This window comes from Camelina sativa, chromosome 3 (assembly GCF_030686135.1).
Source record: "Camelina sativa cultivar CO46 ecotype springtype chromosome 3, ASM3068613v1".
Taxonomy (NCBI): Eukaryota; Viridiplantae; Streptophyta; class Magnoliopsida; order Brassicales; family Brassicaceae; genus Camelina; species Camelina sativa.
Window position 1 is genome coordinate 16573733 of NC_141882.1, and position 16011 is coordinate 16589743.

A 16011-nucleotide genomic window follows, 5' to 3' on the forward strand; every position below is an offset into this window, starting at 1 on the left:
ATCATACAAATTTACTTTTATAAACCAAACTTGCCATCAAAATCGCAAAAAAATTGTCAGAAATCCACACTCCCGTGGGTCGAACCCGCGTTCTCAGACATTATCAGCGTAGGACGTAACCAGTTGATCCCACAACAATAATTGATAGTATCATACAAATTTATTGTTATAAACCAAACGTGGCATCGAAATCTCAAAAATTGTCGGAAATCATCACTCACGTGGGTCGATCAAGCATTCTCACACATTCTCAGCGTAGGACGTAACCAGTTGATCCCCCAGCAATACTCGATAATATCATACAAATTTATTTTTATAAACCAAAAAAAGTCTAATTACCAATAAAATAAAACATCGTCGTTTTGAATTGGGAGAAATTTATAAATCTTAGGGTTCTTCTTCTTTTTCTCTGAAATCCCGATCTTTTTATTCATGTTTTGCATTGTATATAGCCTAACCGTAGACAATACTCATGCATCTCAATTTGTGTTTGTGGTGCAGGTAAAGGTAAAGTGTGATCGTGGAATCAAGGCGATGAGGAGTGTGATCGTGGTCTAGCTATTGTTAGGTTGCTAGAATTGAGTTGAAAGAACATTTTATGATGTTTGAATTTGGTTGTTGAATTTTAATAACATCATTATTTTACCCATTTTAGTTATAGTTTTAGTATGCATTTAGGAAGAGTTTGACATGATTTCAAGTATTTTAGGTTTTAAAAAGGTTTTACAGGTTTTATAGCAAATAGGACCAAAATACAAGAAAAATATGTTTCATGACGGATTCAGAACTTTACAGTACGGGACAATTTTGAAGAATTTCCAGAACTCACATTTTGACGAGCTTGGTGGTAATGGAAATCTGAAAGATTCATCTTTCTCCTAGATGTGGAATCAAGTCAATCCGTTCAGTAATCAGAAAGATATGCTCGATTTACCGAGACGTATCATAAACCAACGTAAAGAGAAGCATCCAGCTGATGGGCTTTTGTTGAAGGCCTGAACAGAAACCAGCACGGCGTCCCAGTCTAAGCCTTCCCCACGGTCCAGAACCTTCTTTCGCCGCCCCTTGTCCTGCATACGCTTTTACCCTTACAAACCCTAATCCAAGACAAAACCCTATAAATACTCTTTAAGACATAGGGTTTCAAAGTGTGCTTCCTTTGTGCCTATTAGTTATTCACCCATGCCTCCAGCAGCAGCCCTAGAAACGACCCTAGACTTCTACACAGCCGTCGAAGTTCGTTCATCTACAACTCTCTTGGAAATACTACTACCTATCAACTGTGCACTTGTAGTATTCTTGTGGTCTTTGAGGTAAAAGATTGAAGTGAAATTCCACATACATTAAGCTTTTTGGCGCCGTTGTCGGGGATTTATTAAGTCACTTTCGAGCTTAAGACTAGGATTATCATCTACGATCTTTTATTTTAGTTTTTAAATTTTAGTTTTGCATTTATTTTTTAGTTTACTTTGAGATTTTCTTTTGAATTTTCAGGTACTATAGAGTTAGCTCAATGGAGAACCAGAACCCAATCTAGGTGACCTTAACAATCTACCGCCTAGGAGGAACGATCAAGGAGCTGGTATGGATGACGGGGAAGACGTCCGAGAACATAATGGCGGGGAAAACGTCCGAGAACGGTCAAGAAGCTGGAACGCCCCGACTGCTACCTTGCTTAGTGAGCCTCATGTCCACTCTCATTCCATGGGCCCAGCTTCCTCAGTGGGCCCCGAATGCCACCTTGCTTAGAGAGCCCCATGTCCGCTCAGTACATGGGCCCACCTTCTTCAGTGGGCCCCACGTCTACTTCTGGCCCACCCATATCCGATAGCCCGGTTTGTTACGTGCATGAGGCTTTAAATACTTGTTCACCGATCCTACAAATCACCATATGATCTTTCTCTATATTTTGTCCTCACTCCTACATTTCTGACAATCACTTCCCGAAAAGTCACCCATCCTGAAACCACTTCAGCTCAAGCACACTCAACTTTGGAGTTCTCTCAGTATCATTAATCGAAAAGATAAGTGCACTTTGATAACATAGGTGGCCAAATCAATTCTTATAAATTTATCTGCAAACCAGGGTGTCATAGTCTCTGAACTCCTATTGATCTATCAACAATAATTTATGTTTTCCAATCTATATATATATATATATATATATGTTTGTTGTAAGCTTGTGTTTAATTAGTCTATTTATCTAACTATTAGATTGATGAGCTTCTACTATTTATCTCCCTTTGGGATTGAATGAATGGTAACAATTATGTTTGCACAAAAAGTGGTCTATGACCAACTAAGCAAGGTTGAAAAATTAGAAGAAAACTAATTTGACATAAATAAAGATAAAATAGAAAATTATAAGCACTATAAAATATGAATCTTAAATCAAAGATGATAATATAAATTAAATAAAACAATATAAAATACTATAATAAAATAGAAAATACAGTATTAGAAAAAGAAGATGCATATATTAATCTTACAGTTTTTTTTGGTCAACATATTAATCTTACCTATTCTAAACTGGAAAAAAAAGTAGGAGAAAGTTTTGGTTTAAAAAGTTTTGGTTTAAAGTAGTGTTTTTGAATAAATTATTTGGTTAGATGAAAAATGTGAGACGGTCTATATTTATATAGAAGTGAGTAATTAATTATTAACTGTACATTTTCCTTAATCCCTTTTCTATTTTTTGTTGAATTAATAACTTAAAGTTAGATATAAATAAATATGTTATAATTTCAAATTTTATGAAATATATAATCTCCTTATAATTATGTTTTTAAAAACTGTTTAATTTTTGTAATTTTTTATAATTATCTTTTTACATTATTAATATTGTTTTAAATAATTTTTTGTTTTTTGTCATAATCTCAAATCCTTCCTATTAAATATTAACTTGACACGTGTCAAAATCCTGTTAATGGATAACTTTCAAAACCCAACTTTATATAATAAGATATATATATATTTTACATATTTTAGCAAGAAAAAAAAATATTTTTTTTTCTGAATTTCTTTCAAATATGTTATTGTTTTTACGAACCAATAAACTACATTGTTAAGTCTAGTCCTGGGCATTCAGATATATGTTCGGGTTTGGTTCGGGTATTTTGGGTTTATAAATTGTGAAATTCAGGTATCTTAGAAATTTTGGTTCGGGTTCGATTCGGTTTTTTTGGATTCGGTTTGGTTCGGGTAATTTTTTGAAATACCAAAATATATCTGATATTTTGTAGTTTCGATTCGGTACCAGTATTTTTTTACCCGTTTGGAACCGAAATACCCATAAATATCTATAGTACCCTAATTATAAATTGAAAAACTAGATCAACTTTCATGAAATTATAAGTAAAAAATCATATGAAAGTACCTAAATCAAGCAAAATAAGCAAGAAAAACATAATCATCAAACAGAAAATCCAAAACATAAATAAGTAGTAGAGTAGTAACATCCAAAATCAAATTCAAAAGTCTTATAAAACCTAGTGTTATTAAAAAAAAATCAAAGAAACATCAAACATCTATAAGAGAATCAATCAATGAAAAGTACTAAACTCCTGTTATAAAGTATAAACCAAGCATCAAGATGAAAGGGAGTTACCTTTAAATGAGTCTTAGACGTCTCTGTAAGAGGAGACGAAGAGAAGAAATTTAGAGAATCCAGTTTGAGATTTGAGATCGTGGAGTGGTTAAAGAATTTATAGAAACAAAACAAAAATCTCCCGTAGAAAGAGGACAGATGAACCGGTATCATAGGTTTCTTATTCTTTTTAGCAAACTAGGTTTTGAACCCACACATAGCTTGGGTTTATTTGATATATTTTGATGAAAATTATATATGATTGATGACGGTAATAAAATATTATCTTATAAAAAAAAAATTAGTATTAAGGAAAAAAATTAAATTTCAGAAACACAATTTTTAATATATAAAAATCAGTTGTGTTATAAAATCAAATATGGTAAAAAAAATCATGAATTTAACTCGACGTCTAGGAGAGGCGAATCAAACTGATGACCTCACATATCCTAAACCATTTCTTTGACCACCAGAAAAACGAAACAATTTTATCATAATGAATTTAACTCGTTTTCATATTTAATTGATCGCTACCACCTATGTTTTAGTGTTTTTTTATTCAATGTTTTCTTATTCTTCATATTATTTCTTGTCATTTTCATTGTCAAATTTTATTCGTTATACTCTTTTTCTTCTTATTCCTCGTCAACTTTTTCACATTCTTCCATTGAAAAACCTTTTTTTTAGACTACCTCACAACTTGTTAACCCATCAAACTCCAAGAACAAAAATCATTTCTTTTCTCATAAAAAAATAATACTAATAATAATAAGGGTTGACAAAAAAAAAAAAAAATATAAAATATAAAAAATTAATGAAAGAATATCAACTCATCTATAAAATCATACACAAAAATATGTTCTACAGCTCATAAGAAATAAAAAGCATAAAGCGTAGATAAATAAGATAATTTATGTTTTAAAAAGTTTCAAAATATAAAATTTGAACCTTTTAAAAAGTTTCAATATTTATAATATTTTAAACTTTTAAAATTTAAAAATTAATATATTTTCTAGCCGATGTGAGATATTGTACATACAAGTTCTTTTATTCCCATAAATTTAAAATTTTCCTTTTTCTTAAAAATTCTGGAAATTTAAAAAATGTTAATGAATGTCATGTTAAATCTTTTTTTTAAATAATTCTTAATATAGAAAATTCTGTAAATTTTAAAAAAGTTAATGAGTGAAGTGTCTAATCCATATTGGTGGTTTAAAATCCTAGGTGGACATTTTAAGAAGGTTATAGCGAAATTTAAAATTTTCCTTTTTCTTAAAAATTCTGTAAATTTAAAAAATGTTAATGAATGATATGTTAAATCCTGATAGGTTGTTTAAAATAATTCTAAATATAGAAAATTTCGGAAATTTTAAAAAAGTTAATTAGTGAAGTGTCTAATTTATATTGGTGGTTTAAAATCATAGGTGGACGCTTATTCTTTTATTTAGTATAGATTCCACCTAGGGTATTATAAATTCAATAACATATTTTAAAAATAATTTATAGAAAAAAAATAAAGAAAAATGTAAAATACCATTGAAATTTCTGAAAAAACTAAATCTAAATCGGAAACCAAAAAACTAAAAATCCAAAATCTAGATGCTATTTGAAAACTACCTCTATGGGCTTAGTCCAGATCTGGAAAAAATAAGGCCCAAGCGTTTTTCTCTTTACATATACAGTAAAACCTCTATAAATTAATAATATGGGGACTTTGAGATTTTATTAATTTATAGTGATATTAATTTATCCATAAATTAATAATTATTAATTTATCGTATAAAATTAATAATTATTAATTTATAGAAATATTTTTGCAAAATACAATATTATTCACTACATTAACTTTTAAAATATTTCTAGATGTAAATTTGGAATTTTTTACTTAAAATCATATACTTTTTTAGAATTTTTCTTTATATAAAATTCCTTATGCTTTGATATAACATATTCAATTATGTTAACATTCATATTTCTATAGAACCTGTGTCTTTATTTGTAGACACGAACGTGAACGTACGAGCTATTCTCGTCTACTATTTTTTTTCTTTACACAAAATCTTAGCTATGGTTTCTCATCTAAAAGGTGTTGCAAAAGCAACCATGACAGACCAAATACGCAAAGAGTTATGTGAGTACAAAAGAGATCATACCAAATGTACTCAAAAAGAGTTGCAATTGTGGATTCAAGAAAAATTTCAAATTCAAGTTAGCCAAGGTACAATCTCAAACACACTCAAAAGATCAGATGAATATCTTTCCACCAATCTGGAATCCAGAAAAGATATCAAACGTCACAAACCAGCAAAATATCCAGAGATGGAGAAAGTTCTTTTTGAATGGTTTCTTCAATACCAAGATCGTGTGAATATGACCGGAGAACTAATTTTAGAGAAGGCAAAAGTGACTATGAAACTTGTATACCCAGAACAAGATTTTGAGCACCAATTTGCTCAAGGCTGGCTTGAAAAATTCAAATTACGACACGGTATCAAGTCGTTTTGTCGGTTTGGAGAAAGCGGTTCAGTTGATGTTGAAGACATGGAAAAGAAGCTGGAAGCTATAAGAGGAAAAATAGATAAGTTTTCTAAGAAAGATGTTTTTAATATGGATGAAACTGGTTTGTTTTATAGGTTACAAGCTGATCATTCTCTTGCTACAAAACAACTTGAAGGCAAAAAACAAGACAAAGAAAGGTTAACTGTTGTTATTTGCTGTAATGAGGATGGGTCTGAAAAAATTCCCTTATGGATTATTGGAAAATATGCGAAGCCGCGCTGCTTCAAGAATGTCAACATGAATAGCTTGAATTGTCATTATCGAGCCAACAAAAGAGCTTGGATGACAAGTGTTATTTTTGAAGAATATATTCGCTGGTTTGATCAGATAATGCATGGTAGAAGGGTTTTGTTTGTGGTAGATAATTGCCCAGCACATCCAAGAAATATTGAAGGATTACATAATGTTGAGTTGTTTTTCTTGCCACCTAACATGACGTCAAAAATCCAACCTTGTGATGCTGGAATAATAAGAGCTTTTAAAATGCATTATCGAAGGAGATTTTACTGTGAGGTTTTAGAAGGATATGAGTTGGGACAATCTGATCCAGCTAAGATCAATTTTTTGTATGCTATCAATTTTGCGGTCTCTGCTTGGACAACTAATGTTCATGGAGAGACAATAGCAAATTGTTTTCTACATTGTAAAATTCGTTCAAGGGATGCCGTATCAAGGAATTCAGAAGAGGAATCAGTTTGTGAAGATGGTATGCAGGAACTTGAAGTGGTGATTAATAATCTTGGTTATCGAAATAAAATGGATGTCAATAGTCTACTCGACTATCCAGGTGAAAATGATGCATGCTCAGAAGTTCAGAGTTTAGAAGAGATTGTGGCTTCTGTCATTAATGTTGATGAAGAAGCTGAAGACGATAATGTGGAACCTTTGGAACTAGTTACACGTAAGGAAGCAATTATCGCGTCTAGAACTCTTCACAACTTTTGGATGCAAATCGAGAAGACAACACCAGGAGTTTTTGATGCAATAAGGAAAATCAGAGATGAACTCCAACGAGATTCCAACTTTAAGAAAAGACAAACAACACTAGATTCATATTTTACAAAATTGTCTTAGTATTTATGCCTATGATTTATGATTATTAATTTATGATATTATTGGGACCATATTTTATAAGGAGATTTCGAAAAAATTATTATTATTGTTAATTTTTACACTGGCCCGACTTGGGACCAGCAAAATTTATTAATTTATAGAGTATTAATTTATAGAGGTTTTACTGTATATATATGCAGGAAGTTGATGTAAAAACAAAATAACCTTATTCGTGCAGCCGACCTAAATCCCTAGAAAATATATTTGACAAACTCAGTTTGTCATGATTTGGTAATGAAATAATATCCGAATTATTGCAGTAGCACTGGCTGGGTGCAACCAAATTATCACAGTAGCAGTAGCTGGGTGCAACCAAATTATCTCAGTAGCAGAAGCAGTGACTGGGAACAACCAAGAAATTACTGCAGTAGCACTGGCTGGGTGCAACCAAACTATCTTGATGGCAGGAGCAATGGCTGGGAAGAACCAAAAACTGATTTCGGCCGTACCTTTAGCTGTATTCGCGTTGAGGGATATGACACTTCGCTTCGTGAGTATGATCTCAAGCTGGCGTTGATAAAACATTTCTCTTCATGTGGAGCGATCGTACATATTTATGTTCCCAGGGACTTTGAAAGGGATACTCTCAAGAGGTTTTGGTGGCTTCTTCCTCCAATTTTCCCAGCTCAAAGTTCGTTGTTAAGTAAAAACTTAGTTTATTTAGTTTTTTTTGTTTCCCAGTTTTGCCTTCATTCATATTGTGGGAGAAGGTGCCGAAGAGAAGGTGTTGGCACTAAGTGGCAGTGATGTTGGAGGATGGAATGTATTTGCCAGTTCTTGACCGTATGATGGACAATACAATGATCCTGGATGGGCTATTGTGGACTCTCCAAGATTCAGAATTCCAACCCACATGTAAATTATTATTTTTTCCTTAATTAGCTTGTACATTATGTATTCTTGTCATGTTGATAAATGTTAACGCCCTGCAAAATCAAATTGTTAGGATAATAGTTACGGGGTATGACACCTCGCTTCCTGAGACTGATATCAAGATTGGGCTGTGTCACCATTTCTCTTCATGTGGAGAGATCACGGGTATTAGGATTTTTGAAGGCTCAAACGATCGCCGTGGCAGGTCTGTGTCTACTATACCTCCACACAACTCTTAAGTTATTAAGTGCTAATCTTTTTTTTTGTTGATTTTTACAGAAATGCTCTCGTTTACATTCTTGGAGAAGACGCTTTAGAGAAGGCCATGGAACTTGTTGGTGGATGTGACGGGGAAGGATGGAATATTGCAGTTGCTTTGGCTATGCCGCCACCAGGCGCAATGATAGGATATGACCCATCATCATGTACGTAAAGTTGCTCTAGATTCTTTGTTCTTTGTAACAAATTAAAAACCTTCTCACCCAAATTTTGTTGTTTATTTTAGCTTTTTCTGTACCTATCGAGTCCAATTCCAAGATGACTAAGAGGACGAAGAAGAAGAAGTCGACTATGGAGTAGAAAGTTTTCTCTTGGAAGAAGATCGAAGCTCTTTGATGTTTCTAACTTGTGATGCAATATCCAACTTGTTATAATTCTCAGTTATTTAAACACCTTGGTTCTTATGTTTATTACCGACGATATGTCTATGTTTTATGTTTCTGATTTGGATTCTGTATGTTTATGATTTGCTGTTATGTTATGGTATGGTATGGTCGGTCAGTTTATGTGATTATTTTTTTCTTTTTATGTGATTATTTCCAACGGCAAATTTGATAAAATCCAACAACCCCTCTAGTATGAGCATACATATCTATTTTAATCAGTAGAGTTTTTCAACTGATAAATTCTCTACGGCAGGTTTATTGGGTGTTAGGGCATCCACATTGGTGATCCTTTTAAAAGTGTCAAACTATTTTAATCTATAGACCCTCTCATTAACTTTGTTATTAATTTGTTTACTCCCATTGGTGATCTGGTGTCTTAACAATAAAAATTAATTTATATTAAAAACGTGTTTTATTAGTAAAATCAATACACAAATCTTCTTATGAGATTGTTTACATTTTGTTATCTGATTTGTTGTTTGAAGATAATAAATCACATCAGAATCAACATCTGCATCTGCATTGTCCACCAAAGGAGCTCCACAGACTGGTAGTAGTACGTTTCTTGCTTCACTTTAAGTATGCTGCATTTGTAATTGAAAGTGTAGACACCTTCCCGATTGAATCAATAGCAACAAACCAGTTTCAATTTCAAGTGAAGCAGACACAGATTGATCAATATATGCATTCATAAACCAAAATTACAAAGAGAGCAACTAAAAGCAGAGATAAACAGCGGAGAAGTAGTGAGTGAGAATAAACATCACCTTTGTGCCTTGTAGATATGAACTAGAACTATCTACAGACTCAATCTCCTGATTATCTTGGAACCAAAACCATGTCCCAAAAACCAGAATTCTTTGAAACACAATAACCCTACTCACTGCCACCGTAAGCCAGCAATTTATCATCTTTAGAAGTTAGAACGAACTCAATCCTTGCTTGAATCACCAAAAACAAGGATTCGAATTTGAAATCTAATGATACAACCACTGAGTCTTTCGTCCTAGCAACCTGAGACTCCCAACTGATAAAGGTTGATGAGAGAAAACACCTTAGTGTTTAGGAAATAGTATATTGACTCTCATAATCATAAGCTTTATGTTACATAGAATTATATAGTACAAGAGTTTCCTAAACTATAATGATTGCAAATATATAATATCTAAATAAAAAATATTACAATATCTCATATTAACTAGAGGATCTTCTAGATCCTTCTACACGCCCCCTCAATCTCAAAGTGGTAATGGAGCAAATGTGGAATTAATGGCTTGAGATTGATCTTAGTAGAATGGTAGAGCTCGTGCTTGAGCAACACTATCGAAGCTTGCTTTCCGACGTCTTGGTGGTGACTAAGTCATATCTTAGATAGACCCGGTGAACATAGATATGGTGATGGCTGTAAGCAGATGTGATGTTTTTTTTTTAACTGGATTGAAACATAACAAATAAAATTTTGAAGAAGCATCGATGGCTTGAAAACTGAAAAATAAGATGGTTTTTAAAAAAAAAAAAAATTAAAGAAGCACTATAGCTTTGATTCAGAAGCTCATAAAAAGCTTGAATGTTAGAAGCACTTTTGGCTTGAAAATAAAAATTATAAAAGAGCAGCACTTGGCTTAGATTCAGAGGTTTAAGATAATAGATTTGAATAAGAGAAACTCGATAGCTTAGATTCAGAGGTTCATGATGAACTTGAATGTGGAAGCATTTGGCTTAACAAGAAAATAAAATAAAACGAGTCTGATGGTTAGATCTAAACTCGGGAGCAAACCTGCTCTGATACCATGATAAAGGTTGATGAGAGAAGAACACCTTAGTGTTTAGGAAATAGTATATTGACTCTCATAATCATAAGCTTTAGGTTACATAGAATTATATAGTACAAGAGTTTCCTAAACTATAATGATTGCAAATATATAATATCTAAATAATAAATATTACAATATCTCATATTAACTAGAGGATCTTCTAGATCCTTCTACACCAACAACCTTGACATTTCTAGGGTCCTCGCATCTTTTGCATATATCATAGTTAAAAACATTTCTAAATATCCATGAAGTGTGGAAAAAACAAATCCAAAAGCTCACCTAGACATGATAACAAGTGCTTACAGCTCAGTAAACCTGAAAAGAGACCAAAACGAAAAGTTTACATGATCTCTCTTCATCATCGACAACAAAATTATCTTCTGGAAGCTGAGGATTACAAAACAGAGATGACAATTGCTGATAGCTACTGATTCTCTAACGATCCACAACAATAACAACTAATCTTTATCTCGGAAAAACACAATTTCCTACACTAAGTTATCATCCTTAACTAGCAAGAATTTATATTACAATGTTCAAGTTTAGATCACTAAACTGTTCCAAGAACCCACAAGGATGTGTAACCATTTCTCTTCATGTGGATAGATCACGGGTATTATGATTTTTGGAGGCTCAAACGGTCACCGTGGCAGGTATGTGTCTGCTATACCTCCACACAACTCTCAAGTTATTATTAAGTCCTAATCTTTCTTTGTTGATTTTTACAGAGATGCTCTTGTTTATATTCTTGGAGAAGATGCTTTAGAGAAGGCCCTGGAACTTGTTGGTGGATGTGACATGCGAGGATGGAATATTGCAGTTGTTATGGCTATGCCGCCTGTTGGAATACAATCCAAGTCCCACATCTGAAATTTGATAAAACTATCATTAATGTATAAAGGGTTAGGACCAATCTACTAATTGCCAATTGGTTTTTAGTTAGAAGCCCAAAATTAACATGGTATCAGAGTCCAAAGTTAAAATTCTGGTGGACCTAGAAAAGTGGATATGGACATTCCCCTTGTTAACCCGAGTAATGGGGCCCAAGAAGGGTTTTAGATCGGTCAAGTGGGATCGGTTCGAGATGGAGTTATCATCTCGAGGAGGCGTGTTAAAATCCCATATGTGGTCCTTGGTTTGAAGGGGAGATTGTTGGAATACAATCCAAGTCCCACATCTGAAATTTGATAAAACTATCTTAATATATAAAGGATTAGGGCTAGTCTACTAATTGTCAATTGGTTTTTAGTTAGAAGCCCAAAATTAACATCGCCACCACGCGTAACGATAAGATATCGCTCATCATCATGTACGTGTAAAGTTGCTCTAGATTCTTTGTTCTTTGTAACAAATTTAAAACCTCTCACCCAAATTTTGTGGTGTTTTTTTTGTTTTTAAGCTCTTTCTTTAGCTAGCTATATATAACAAGTCCAAGATGACGAAAAGGACGTAGAAGAAGAAGTCGACTAAGGGGTAGAAAGTTTTCTCTTTGGAAGAAGATCGAAACTCTTTGATGTTTCTAACTTGTGATGCAATATCAAACTTCTTATTATTCTCAGTAATTAAAACACCTTGATTCTTATGTTTATTACGGACGATATGTCTATGTTTATGTTTCTGATTTGGATCTCTGTTATGTTATGTTAGAAATCATACATATAGAGGGAATCAAGAACTACTAAATAAAATGGAAGATACATAAACAAAGGAGAGTATAAATTGAATGTATCTTGTATTTTTGCATATATATATATATATATATATATATTTTGTTCACATACGAATTTATTCATTACTATAATGCTATTGTAAATGTGAAACTTATGGTCGTAGATTCGTATGTGATCCATCTTTATTTGAACTTGTGACGAGTATTCACTGTAGATTTCATCTCAACCCAATATCTATAACAAATCTGAAGTCTCTATAATGAATTTTCATTTCCTGCCATTTTCGACAACTTATATCTACCTATATAACCTGTCTATCATTACTGAAAGATATTGTGATTCCCACACTATGTGACTATGCCTAACTGGCGATTGCAATTGCGCAAAATGAGATAAAGAGCATGATGTTGATTAAAAAAACGGCAAACGAGCTTTACCCATTTCTTTTTTCTTACTTGCAAAGCAAGGAAGTAAGCAATCAATTAAGTCTGTCCCCGCACAAGTTTTCAATAACATTATCATACAAACAACAACAACAACAAAAAATCATATCGTGGCAAATTTAGGACCAGATCAAAAACCGAAAGCGGTTTTCAGAGTTGCGGCCAAGACGCAGATCGCTTGATAACAGGTTTCATGAGTTTGTCTTCTTCGAGAGAGATCATACCAATGTGTGAAGGGTCTTCTAGCAACATTTTAGCCACTAAGTAACCTGCGATAGACCAAGTCTGGTATTTCCTTGCTTGTTTTCCAACGTACCTTCCGAGTTTACCGTCGTAATACTCTGGCCAGCAGTCTCTGTGAAGACGCGATTCTATGAGGTCAACCGCGCGTCTTGCGATCTGCGGTCTCCCTGTCTTAATGCACGCCGCCGTTAGCTGCCAAAGCAGAACTGCACATTGAGCAAAGAAACACAAAAAAGGCGGTCAGAATCAACTATTCGGATTGTATTGACAAATTTATCACTACGCAACATGTCATGTCTATCCAACATTTCAAACAGAATATATCAAAGGGTTGCCACAAAAATATATATACAAAAACGAAAGAAATGCGGTCATACGACATAAAAGTTGGACCGAACTGAAGTTACTCGAAATTGAAATCAAAACCGAACAAGCAAGATACGAAATGTCTTATGCAATCAGTCTCCAGGGAAAGAAAATAGACCTGGCCAAGATCCACCGTTGTGGTAGCTCCATCGTGTGTTCTTGGGGTCACAGCCAGTGACGATACGCCACTCGTGGCCCTCGAGGCATGGATAACAAATCTTGAGGGGCATCTCACCTACAAGCTCTGCCCAACGGTGCTCAAGGAGATCCATTATGGCCATGGACTGATCTGGAGTGGCCAATGAAGAGAGTATGGAAACACAATTGCCGAGTGCGAACCACCTGAAATCCATATGGGCAGGTCCTACGTTTCCCACAAAGTAGCCTCCCCGAAGAGGCATAAAGTCGAAAACCCACTCCGGTATGGAATCCGGCATCACATTGAACTTGTTCACCGCTGTGTGGGAGTATTCCTCTGTCTTGAACCTTTATAGAAAAATTTGTATGAGCTTTTACTCAACTTTTGATGATTTATATATATATATATATCATTTAAAGCATATACAAGTGTACCTGTAAATGTCATTGAGGTTCTGGTGATCGAGCCAGAAGTAACTGCGCATATGGAAGCTCAAGGCGTGAAGTCTCTTAACAATCTTCTCAATGCACTCTCTGCCATCTCCGTCCGGCTTTAACATCGACAAGGCAGATCTCAGAGCCATGAAGAACAATGCTTGGATCTCAATTGGATACCCATAAACACCCTTCAAATTCAAAACCACACAACAAAAAATCATTTTTTTTTAGATAACCAATCACTAATATTTTTAATGCGTCTAAGATTGATCAAAGATGTCCTTAATTACCATTCTCCGATCAATCATGGAGCATCCATCAGCACAAAGCAGCGTGGGGAATGTGTCAAACCCTTCAGCCAAGCACAAAGACAGGATCAGCTTCATTCCCTTTTGACACTCTGGTGTCTCAGAGAGAGTCAAATCTCCAGTAGATTTGGTGTAAGCACGGAGAAGGATAATCCACCAAAACCCTGAATCTACAGGAGCCACACGTCCAATGGCGCTTTCACCAAAATCTGCAACAATGTTATCCGTTTCTCTGATAGGATCGTGAAGCACCTTAAAGCTAGCAGGCATCACACCTTCTCCTAGCTTGAACCTGTCCACACGTTTCTCCCAACCTTGAAGCTGAAGTGTCTTAAGCAAGAAGTGTTTCACTATATCCGGTTCACCATTCATCAGAAACGCCAGCGCACTCGGTACAAAGTCCCTCACAAACACCTACAAACAACCAAAAAAGATCAAAACTTTGTTTAGCCAATCCAACGAATTACAAATCAATTATTCCAAAGATCAAAACTTTGTATATGATATTTACCTGATCGTAGTTCAAGACCTCGTCAGTGGTATTATCAACAGCTGCAAGAGTACCAACGGGTTGACCACGGAAGAAGACCATAGATCTCCTTAAAGCCTCCCAAGCCTCAGCCATCATAGGATGAGGTTCAAAAGAGTTTCTAGCAGAAGAAAGAGGCGTGTCAAGCACCGATCTACCTCTAGGAGAATCGTGCATACCGTCATGTCTACTGTAACCAGTCGAGAGCTCACTCATGGACCTCTCATCAAAAGATCTCTTCCTCTCAATCTTCAATCTCGGTTTATCCAAAGCTCGAGTCAGATCAAGATCATCCATCTCAGATAAAGAACAGTGTGAACCCACAGCTCTTAATCCAACACCTTCCATCTCAAGTTTTTTTTTTAATTCGTAATCACACTCTAAACCAAGATCTAATCAAATTTAAAAAAATTATAACATTAGTTGACTCTTTAAATCTTGATGTAACCCCTAATCCTAAAAAAAACAAAATTAAAAAAACTCTTCGAGTTGTGTTGTGTTGTTGGAACACGCGAAATTAACTTATTGTTAGATGCAATGTGTTACACGGATTTATGCGAATAAAAACTATGCCTTAAAAAGCTAAATCTTATTCCAAATCGTATAAATGAATTCATAAACAGATCAAGATCCATAAAAAAGAGTCAAACTTTATAATAAAGCTACAAGAACCAGAACTAAATCATTCGCGAAAGAAAGAAACAAAAAAAAAACAGATCTAAAATCTACCAAACGAAATCTTTTTAAAAAAAAAAAAAAGTGAGAGACAAACCTCCGGCGTAGTATAACTGAAAAATCGTCGGCGGCGGCGGTGGAGGCGGAGGAGGAGAAGATGATCTCCGTCGTGAAATGAGGAGAAAGAGACGGAGAGACTTATAGAGAGGGAAGAAGAAAGGAAAAAAAGAAAAAAGAAAGGGAAAGAGTGAAGAAGCTGTTATTTATAACGACGGGCGAAACGGAACGCTTTAACGGTGACTGGTAAAATTGAAGACGAGAATTTAAGTTGACCTGTTATAACCGGTCAAAAAGGTATACTTGTGAAGTCTACGTGGACTAAACGACGACGTTTTGTAGCTGATCTGACCTGCTTCGTCTGATTTGGCGTTTGTTTTTTTCTCTACGAAAACTTGATTTATCGGTTTCCCGTTTCTTTCTTTTTTTCTTTCGGACAATATATATACACCAAACTTGTTAGTGTTAGGTGGACAGTACATTTACTAGGTATTAACTAATACTACACTAATATTATTATTTACTGCGATT

General features: G+C 34.3%; 3 protein-coding genes across 3 annotated transcripts; 2 read left to right on the top strand and 1 right to left on the bottom strand.

Moving 5' to 3' along the window:
- Positions 1-5653: 5653 nt before the first annotated feature.
- Positions 5654-8039, top strand: LOC104779103 (CENP-B homolog protein 2-like). The gene is made up of 3 exons (XM_010503497.2): positions 5654-7218; positions 7519-7851; positions 7940-8039. The coding sequence occupies exons 1-3, from the start codon at positions 5654-5656 to the stop codon at positions 8037-8039; spliced, it is 1998 nt and encodes a 665-aa protein (XP_010501799.2).
- Positions 8040-8163: 124 nt separating this feature from the next.
- On the top strand, positions 8164-8710 carry LOC147947022 (nucleolin 1-like). The gene is made up of 3 exons (XM_087507327.1): positions 8164-8336; positions 8411-8556; positions 8637-8710. The coding sequence occupies exons 1-3, from the start codon at positions 8164-8166 to the stop codon at positions 8708-8710; spliced, it is 393 nt and encodes a 130-aa protein (XP_087363453.1).
- Positions 8711-12690: 3980 nt separating this feature from the next.
- LOC104777476 (alkaline/neutral invertase CINV1) lies at positions 12691-15756 on the bottom strand. The gene is made up of 6 exons (XM_010501738.3): positions 15521-15756; positions 14731-15140; positions 14202-14633; positions 13909-14099; positions 13454-13821; positions 12691-13175 (listed from the first exon to the last, which is right to left on the bottom strand). Exons 2-6 carry the CDS (start codon positions 15094-15096, stop codon positions 12877-12879), a joined length of 1656 nt encoding a protein of 551 aa, XP_010500040.1. The 5' UTR covers positions 15097-15140; positions 15521-15756; the 3' UTR covers positions 12691-12876.
- Between the last annotated feature and the right edge of the window lie 255 nt (positions 15757-16011).